This window comes from Hylobates moloch, unplaced genomic scaffold (assembly GCF_009828535.3).
Source record: "Hylobates moloch isolate HMO894 unplaced genomic scaffold, HMol_V3 SCAFFOLD_11, whole genome shotgun sequence".
In the NCBI taxonomy this organism is placed as follows: domain Eukaryota; kingdom Metazoa; phylum Chordata; class Mammalia; order Primates; family Hylobatidae; genus Hylobates; species Hylobates moloch.
This window is the reverse complement of record NW_026652286.1, coordinates 73,332,137-73,342,172: the sequence shown is the minus strand read 5'-3', so window position 1 is coordinate 73,342,172 and position 10,036 is coordinate 73,332,137. Positions and strand designations below refer to the sequence as shown.

At 38.8% G+C, this 10,036-nt stretch overlaps 1 protein-coding gene across 1 annotated transcript; it reads right to left on the bottom strand.

Moving 5' to 3' along the window:
- Positions 1 to 8,499: 8,499 nt before the first annotated feature.
- LOC116477410 (peptidyl-prolyl cis-trans isomerase A-like) lies at positions 8,500 to 9,009 on the bottom strand. Its single transcript, XM_032761728.1, has one exon. The coding sequence runs from the start codon at positions 8,995 to 8,997 to the stop codon at positions 8,500 to 8,502; it is 498 nt and encodes a 165-aa protein (XP_032617619.1). The 5' UTR covers positions 8,998 to 9,009.
- Between the last annotated feature and the right edge of the window lie 1,027 nt (positions 9,010 to 10,036).

The window sequence follows — 10,036 nt, the reverse complement described above, 5'->3', positions numbered from 1 at the left end:
CCAACATTATTGATTGCCTTACCTTTTGCCTCTGAAATTATGCTTCAGTCCAGCTGAATTTCTTTAAATTCCCCTAATGGGTTAGCGAGAGGGATCATCAGAAGTTCCAGAGGCATCTATGAGAAATTTTACGTTTTAATTTTCATTGAAAATTTTAAAATGATATAAGCCTACTTTGAATCATCTACATCAGTGCTTTTCAAACTTCCGTGTGCATAGGAATCACCTGGAGATTTTTTTTAAGGCACTGAGTCCGAATCAGTAAGTCCTGTAGTGCCCAAGACATTTCTAACAAGCTCCAGACGATGCCAGTGCTGCTACTCCCTGGAACACTTTTTGAGTAATAAGGGTCTAGGATGATGACCACTTCCTATTTTATTTTTGAGATGGGATATTCTTCTGTTGCCCAGGCTGGAATGCAGTGCGATCTTGGCTCACTGCAACCTCTGCCTCGCAGGCTCAAGAGATTCTACCACCTCAGCCTCCTCAGTAGCTGGGAACATAGGCACATGCCACCATGCCCAGCTAATTTTTATATATATATAAATATATATATTTTAATATTTTTTATATTATATATGTGTGTGTGTATATATGTATATATATTTTTATATATATATTTTTTGTAGAGACGGGGTTTCGCCCTTTGCCCAGGCTGGTCTGGAACTCCTGAGCTCAAGTGATCCCTCTGCCTCAGCCTCTCAAAGTGCTGGGATTGCAGGCACGAGCCACCGCCCCCTGCAGCGATGACAACTTTCTTACTAATACCACAAACTTGCCTTATCATCATGGACTAATGAGTAAAGAGAGGAGACAATATTTCAAGTGACAGATTTTTTTACAAATGAAGGCCAAGTGATGTCACGGCTTGCTGTACAAAGATTTGGCAATGGTTCTTGTTTAAAAAAAAAAGATGAAATAATTGAATCATCACTTAGGACAAAGTAGTATAGGCGTATCAATTTCAAAAGATTCATAGCAATCAAGACAATATTGTTTTAGCAAAAATTATCAGTCATACCATTAAACTGATATTATTTAAATGATACTCGTTATATATTTTTCTTTATAATTAATTTGTTCATCTATTTGGTTTTATAGTTATGTAACAGCTATAAGCATTAGAATTTATACTTAGTGTTATGTTTCTATGCGTATAATCTAAGTTGACTCCAGGATACATGAGAAATATATTCCTTTATAAGAGATCTAAATACTACACAAGTCTGAGAAATAGTGGACTAAGCCTACCCATGTGTCTTTGCCTTTGCTCCTGTTGTGACTGCTGGAGTACCCTTCCCTAATCCCTTGTCAACCTCACCATTCTGCCATGTCTCAACAGTACTTGGCAAACATGTACTGTTCCCTATGATGATGGCTCATTTTCTGAGACCTATAGTCAACTTCATACAACAAGTGTGTCTTGTCCTAATTTCTTTCATAATGTCTGTAATGCTGTGCTGCACACTTAAATGCACATGTTTGCTTACTTTGTTCATTATCTCTTCTGTCCAAGGACAAAGGCCTTGTCCTGCTTGTCTTGTTTGTAATTATTTGACACACCATAGCTGCTCAATAAATGTTTTCCGGAAAACTAACTGAAGGCAAAACTTGGTTTGCTCCTAACACAGACAAAAAGAGTGTGCTGACCTAGCATGTGTTCACATTTGTGAGTGGAAAAAAATTAAAACTATAAAATAATTGTAATATTCTTCTACATGTAATTTGATTCTAATAAGGTAATTCAAAATCCTATTTTCTCCTAGAGAATCTGCTGAAAAGTTCATATTTTCTCTAATTTTCCAGCAGTCTGATTGTTTAGGTTAAGCTTAGAGAGCTTTCAAATAATGCAGCAAGAACATTATGATTACATTTTGGTTGATGCATCATGAGAACTAAAAATAGAATGGAAAGACTGAAAACCTTTACTTGAATCTTCAGCCAAAGTATGGTTAAACATTGTGGATGAGCAGGAATTGTGGCTTTTAACTTTCAATTACACAGGATAAATTCCACAGCCTGTAGATTGTCCTGGCTCAACTTCCCAGCATTTTGGCTTTGCCTTTCAATTATGGTTACACCTTCACTGGGGCTGGAAGAGAGAGTGAAACTCAGTTTACCTTGAAGGACAAGACAAACTTGAAATATAATATTTGGCTTTATTTGAGGAGACTGATTTTTTGGCCTGTGTACAGAAAGTAGTCTACTTTCTAATGAGGAAGACCCTCTCTTAATTAACCAGGATGATGGACAGTGTGGGGTTGGGATTGGGATAAAGAACTGGAGACCAGAAATGGGTTCCATCCAATTCTGTCCCCGATGTGTAACTATGACTGCAGTGCTGTGCAAATACTGTTTGAGAGAATGGCTTTGATGGAATGAAGCCAAGATGGCAAAGTACAGATCTAGATTTTTATTTTATGTTAATAGCTGCTTCCACTTCATTATGAGAACAAGATCCCCTTAGCCCTAGAAGCCATAGAAACTTGTACAGTTCAGTGGTTTTGAAGAATAATTAATTCATTTATAGCTTCAACCAAGCGTTTCCCTGCTTAAAATAGAACAAATAATCTAGGAAGGGGATTTCTCTTCTAACTCCTCAGGGTTACTTATTTTACTCTCTAGGTGTGTTAAACTGTCCTCCAAGTTCATCATGATTTTCTTACCTCTGGACCGCTCTTTCTCATCCTCATCCAAGGAAAAACCATTTTTTCAATATCTTACACAGATTACTTCCATCAAGAAGCTTCCCAGCCATGCGCAGTGAGAGTTACCCACTATTTCCTTTGAGCTAAGTTTATTTCTCCTACAGGATTCATGGAGTATGTAATACACATTCTATTTGTTGACCTGATGTAAACAGGGTGGGAACGCATAAACATAGACATGTGGAATCTTGAACCTGTGATACAGTGGATAGAACACCTGATCAGGAGTCAAAATGTGTGGTTTCAAACCCTCCTTCTCCATATGGCCAAGTAGAGAATTTCTGTCTTGTACATTTTGTAGATTGGGCTTTTATCTTTTACTTTTCTACTTGAGATCATTAACCAGTTCGTATGCCCACTCTTTTGCTCAGTCTCTGTCACACAATGTGTGCTCAAATAGTCATTATATTGAGCTAAATTAAATGTGGCATTCTTGTTTTGCACTAATATGCCTTCTGTGTTTCACAAACAGGATCTTGGTGCAAAATTGCAGGATTTTTTTTCCATTTGGTAAAGAGGGAAATACACAGACTAAAAACAGATTTGCCCTATTTATTTTCTGATGTGTCAGAAAATTGTCTGCCCACATGTCACAGAGTTAGATTAACATTATTGTGTATTTTACTAACATTGTGCTTATAAAGGAATTTAGCTGGTCCTCGAGATTTTATTTATCTTCGATGTCTTTGCTCTACCTGTACACTGTGTTAATTTCTAAATGGACTCCTATCCTGGGAATCCCATTTTTGAGACAGATATCTAAACCACAATCTGCATTCTGAACGTCTTAAATGCCTATGCACTAACCGCAGCTGTTTGTTTATTCCCTGTTTCAACAGGGACAAATATAGTCACTAATTTTTGCCTTTTAAGGTAACAACCCAATTTAGTACTGAAGGTGGGGGGTGGTAGAAGACAGAGGAGAAATCATCATAGTCACAGTAGACACAAAAATACAAAATATCACAACAGTCTCTGTTCTTTGAACATTCACATAGAAGACATAAACTAAGTGTGTACAATGTAATTTAAAAGAATAGGTGCAATTCTGTGGTATTTTGACAGTATATCTAAATGATTTGTGCTTTTAGGCAATTTTCGAAACTTTATCATGTAGAGTGGCTCATCAGAGCTCAGTTTGTACTGTCTTATCCATATCTTGTTCTGTAGAAATTCAGAGAATGCTGGGCGTAGCTCACTCTTGTAATCCCAGCACTTTGGGAGGCTGAAGTAGGCAGATCACCTGAGGTCAGGAGTTCAAGACCAGCCTGGCCAACCTGGTGAAACCCCGTCTCTACTAAAAATATAAAAATTAGCCAGGTGTGGTGGCACATGCCTGTAATCCCAGCTACTCAGGAGGCTGAGGTGGGAGAATCACCTAAACCCAGGAGACAGAGGTTGTAATAAGCCAAGGTCGTGCCACTGTACTCCAGCCTGGGTGACAGGTGAGACTCCATCTCAAAAAAAAAAAAAAAAAAAAAGAGAGAGAGAAATTCAGGGTATACTTCAGGAGGAAAGTGGCCCCTAAATTTTGGTTATGGATTGTATGGGTCATAATTGGAGGTCATGTCATCAGTACACCATAGTCATATTTATGAAATGATCCCACATCATATAGTCCTGACTCTATTTCTCTGATACCAATTTTTATTCATAATAAATTTAGGGGTGTGGCATGGCATTCCCTGAGAGTGATAATTACACATTATGTTTGTACATATCTTTATACTTCACGTACTTTGTCTCATTTAACCCTCTCTATTACTCAGAGCCCTTTCAGTTGCAAGTGGCACAAACCAACTTGAACTAGTGTAAGCATTGAAGGAGAGGGAATCCTTCGGGGGTGGGGGGAGGGTGTTAAAGGCTTAATTTAAAACTTCAGGGGCATCTCTAACTCTGTCCCAAACTCTCACCTCAGATTTTCTCTCCAATAATTGGCCTGAAAATAAAATCCAAAGCCATCTGGCTTTGGCTTCACATATTTCTCAGTGCTTGCTGTCCTAGAGGAGAGATTCTGTGTGATCATATAGCAAAACTCAAAGAGGGACTTCAATTGGCCCTTTGTGGGTCATGTGCCCATACCTGGGACCAATTATAATACAAAGAGAGGGTTGCAGTATTCTGATTGGCTATGTCTGTGTCACTTGCTAAACCTTGTGGTCAGGAGATTGATGGGGCTCTCAGAAATAACCATTGTATCAGAACTACAGGAGGTAGGAAGGTGCTGTTCCCAGAGGGAAAAAGAATGCTGGGAATTTGACAGCAATAGATGGTCACTGTGTTTCAAAACACTAGGAGTGGTATTGCTTTTCCTATTTTAGAGACTTAGAGAGATGGATTTGCCAAAATTCACATTGCTAGCAAATAGCTAAACTAAATCTGCTAATGTAGTTTATTCCTTTTGCTGATCTTCAGATAGAACACGTTAACCACTTACAAAAATTCTTCCTTCTTGGCTGGGTGCTGTGGCTCATACCTGTAATCCCAGCACTTTGGGAGGCTGAGGTGGGTGGATCACCTGAGATCAGGAGTTTGATACCAGCCTAGACAACATAGTGAAACCCCATCTCTACTAAAAATACAAAAATTCGCCGGGCATGTTGGCATGCACCTGTAATCCCAGCTACTAGGGAGGCTGAGGCAGGATAGCTTGAACCCAGGAGAAGGAAGTTGAAGTGAACCCAGATTGCACCGCTGCAGTCCAGCCCAGGTGACAGAGCAAGACTCCATCTAAAAAAATAAAAATAAAATATAATGAAGAATTCTTCCTTCTCTATGAAAGGGGCATGTAGATAGGCCCATAAAGTTACCATTTCAAAGTAATAGTAATTTGGTGCACTTTACAACCTGGGAAGAAATCAGAAATATTTTGCAAGTGGTTACAAACAACAAGAAGTTATTTTAAATATAGTACAGCACTGCAAGAAAGAAGCACCAGTATTACTATTGAGCTTGGCACAGTGCTCATGCCCATATTTCCAAGTACTTGGGAAGCTGAGGCAGGAGAATCAATTGAGCCCAATAGTTCAAGAGCAGCCTGGGCAAAATAGTGAGACTCCGACTTATGAAAATAAAATACTAACTGTACTGGTCTAACTTTCCCTTAAGTATTCCTCTGAGATGCTGCAGCGGGGTGGCAGAGAAAATTTGGTTAAAATGACACAGGGGTAGAATTAGGTAAACTAAGAAGCTTTTATGTTAAAAAGTGGTTTCATGCAGGCTGCTGTCAGAGGCAACCGGAGTCTAAGAGAACTAAGGCAGTAATAGAGGTCAAAGAGTGTCTGGGCAAAAAGCTACATGTGCATACCTAATTTGTATCGTCTGCTCCTAGAGACAAGAAGGAATCCAATGAGTAGATCTTCCCCAACTCCTGGAATCCCCAAAGCCTATTTATCAACAAACATGTAGCTATTCAAATTTAATGCACTGACTATTGCATAATTTTATCATTAACTTTTCTTCCTATATTTCCCAATAAACTTCAGATGCATCAAGGTATCATCTCAAGACATTTAAGAAAGTTACAAATAAAAACAGAAGCCATTGACGGAAGTTTTGTGAAGAAAATGACAAACAAGAACACCAGTTTTAGATTGGACCGAAAAAAAATGCAGTCCCTGGAGTGGGCTTACAATGCTGATTGTAAAGAAAAATGAGTTAGATTTTATGGAAAATTGTATTAAATAAACAAACCAAGAGAAAATGTAAAAATATAGTTTTAGGGAAATAAATTTATGTATCATGTATCTTGAGGTCTGATTGAGTGGGGAGCGGGGAAAGACCATAACATAGAACTACTCCGTAAGCAATAAAAGCATTTTAAGAGAAGCTTTTCAGAAAGATAGCCTAGTACTTAAAACAGTCTTGTGACTTTTTATTGTGAAGATGGGACAATATTTTTGGTGTTAAGGAAAATGGAGATGTGAGAATTAAAAATGCCATAGATGTTTAAAGCAAATAAACACTATTTTCAAAATTGGTTGGAAAATATACACTGACCGTGTGTTGTCTATAGAGATTTGACTATGTCTATAACTTCATGTTTGACAATAAATAGTAAACGTGTTGATTTAAATGCTTTCAAATGTTTTTCAACTTTCCATGAATATAACTTAACTTTATTATTATTATTTATTTATTTATTTTGAGACGGAGTCTCACTCTGTCGCCCAGGTTGGAGTGCAATGCTGCGATCTTAGCTCACTGCAACCTCTGCCTCCCGGGTTCAAACAATTCTCCTGCCTCAGCCTCCTGAGTAGCTGGGATTACAGGCTTGCACCACCACACCTGGCTAATTTTTGTATTTTTTGTAGAGACAGAGTTTCACCATGTTGGCCAGGCTGGTTTCAAGCTCCTGACCTCAAGTGATCCACCCACCTTGGCCTCCCAAGGTGCTGGAATTACAGGTGTGAGCCACCATGCCTGGTCAAATATAACTTTACTTTAAATAAGGAATGGACATTTTATACTAATCTTGATTAATTTATCTTTTGTTCATGAGTCTTTCTAAAATATTTCTGAAATATCTTACTGTTTAGTAGCTTATGGTACTCTAAACAAAATCTTCTTGTAGAAGTCAGATCAATTTTTGTTTTCAAGTTCAGAAGGGAGAAAAACGAACAGTGGCAGAGTTAAAAAAAAAAAAAGTTTATCAACTTACGCTTGTATTCCGCAATGGCTAGAGAGTTATTTTCTGTCTAAAGCCATGCTATTTAGTCAGGCACCCAGGTCCTGGGTGACAAATACAAAAGAGCCGTGCTCCTGGGAAAGGCCAAAGGGAAAAGTATTGCCAGAAAGATCCTAACAAATACGCTCACCTGTTGCTCAATGCCTCACCTCTATTTATAAACTTTCGACACACTGATTTTCATAGTTATGCAAGGAAGATCCCTGACCCCTACTCATTTATACTCACTTGTGCAAATGACTAGAAAAAACACTCTACAGTCTTCTCGGTATTTCACTCGTCTGAAAATAAAGGAACTTCTCCATTTTCCCAGGGATACAGGGAGAAGAATTTACTGAAGAAGAAAGTTGAAGAACTAGAAAGTTGTGTGGCAGCCATACCATCCCTATTCACACTATAAACTAACTTAGAGCTACACTAAGAAGATTACATTTAATTTTATAAAATTGAAACATCTTTCAAGCTTATAGCTTATAATTGAACATATTGATGTTGACACTGATTTCCAGCATAGATGGAAACTTAGGTGAAAACTCGCTGTGACTCTGACTCCTTGATCAGTAGAAGCAGTTATTTTATTTTTTTTTAAATTTTTATTTAGTTTTGATTTCATAATCATAAACTTAACTCTGCAATCCAGCTAGGCATGGAAGGGAACAAGGAAAACATGGAACCCAAAGGGAACTGCAGCAAGAGCACAAAGATGACAGGATACTGCGAACAAATGGGTTGGAGAGGTGCTTTCCTGAGCTATAGAAGAAATGGTCTGCTGGTTAAGATAAAACACAAGTCGCCGGGCGCGGTGGCTCACGCCTGTAATCCCAGCACTTTGGGAGGCTGAGGCGGGCAGATCACGAGGTCAGGAGATCGAGACCATCCTGGCGAACACAGTGAAACCCCATCTCTACTAAAAATACAAAAAATCAGCCGGGCGTGGTGGCGGGCGCCTGTAGTCCCAGCTACTTGGGAGGCTGAGGCAGGAGAATGGTGTGAACCCGGGAGGTGGAGCTTGCAGTGAGCTGAGATCGTGCCACTGCACTCCAGCCTGGGCCACAGAGCGAGACTCCATCTCAAAAAAAAAAGATAAAACACAAGTCAAACTTATTAGAGTTGTCCACAGTCAGCAATGCTGATTATCTTCTTGCTGGTCTTGCCATTCCTGGACCCAAAGCACTCCATGGCTTCCACAATATTCATGCCTTCTTTCACCTTGCCAAAGACTACATGCTTGCCATCCAACCACTCAGTCTTGGCAGTGCAGATGAAAAACTGGGAACAATTTGTGTTGGGTCCAGCATTTGCCACGGACAAGATGCCAGGACCTGTATGCTTTAGGATGAAGTTCTCATCTTCAAATTTCTCCCCGTAGATGGACTTGCCACCAGTGCCATTATGGCGTGTGAAGTTACTACCCTGACACATAAACCCTGGAATATTTCTGTGAAAGCAGGAACCCTTATAACCACATCCTTTCTCTCCAGTGCTCAGAGCATGAAAGTTTTCTTCTGTCTTTGGAAACTTGTCTGCAAACAGCTTGAAGGAGATGCACCCCAAGGGCTTGCCGTCAAAGGCGATGTCAAAGAACACGGTGAGGTTGACCATGACTGATAGTACAGGGCTCCTGGCAGCGGCATCTGCAAAGCCAAAGCAGTTATTTTAAGAACAAAGACCTGCTGGTTTTTGCAAAGCAAGTTTATGCTGATTGCTATCAACTAGAGCTTACAACTTGTTTCTTTATTGTTTTGTTTGGTAAGTGGGTCTTGCCTCAGTTATGATTCTGTATCTTTGTGCCAGGTTGGGATCAAGGAAAACCATGCTTTGTTTCTAGCTGTGTGTGCTCTGTATCTCTTTGTACTTCTGTTTCCCCATCTATAAAAACATTTCAACTTTTCATGGCAGTTAACCAATTTCAAACATCTCTCAGGGCTCAGACTAAAGGAATGAGACACACTTCAAATTATTTGTATGGGCTTTGCCATTCGGCACTCTTTAATTTTAGCAATTTTCATGAGCACTTAAATGTAATAATGCATTTCATGTAATAATAACACTTAATTATTATTATCTATTATTTATCCAATGATCTCATGGTAGCTTATAAACACTAAGTAATTGAGATTTACAAAACCCTGTGAGGTTCAAGTACAATGGCCATGTTGCATTTACCCACTTATTTCTCTAAATGCTGCTTTGAAGTCTTTAAATATTTAATTAGTGATTATAACTCAAGCTGCTGTCTGGGAAACCTAAAATAGACACATTTTGAATCTTTTTTTGTGTGTGTGGTTTTCAAATAAAGTTAGTAATGATTTCTGGATACAAAAAACCCCAGAAATTTTACTAAGTAATTTTGACTTAGGGTTGAAACTACATTCTTAGAAATATTCAGTTGAGAAAGAAAGCTATGCTGACAGTCTGCTGAAAACAATAATACTGAAACAGCTCATTATTCCACCACAGCATTCTCCACAGTGGTCGGGGATGCACTGACTTCATAAAGATTTTATTATGAGCCCAATACTTATTTTTCACACTTTTCTCTGATTATCTTTTCTGACTTTTACCTCAAATTTTAAGAATAGACTGTTTTATAATAGGAGAGAGCTATGGACTGGTAATCCTGATGTCTAGACTCTTCTAC

Excerpts from the sequence above, each read along its gene's own strand:
- LOC116477410 (XM_032761728.1), bottom strand. The coding sequence starts at position 8,997 with ATGGTCAACCTCACCGTGTTCTTTGACATCGCCTTTGACGGCAAGCCC.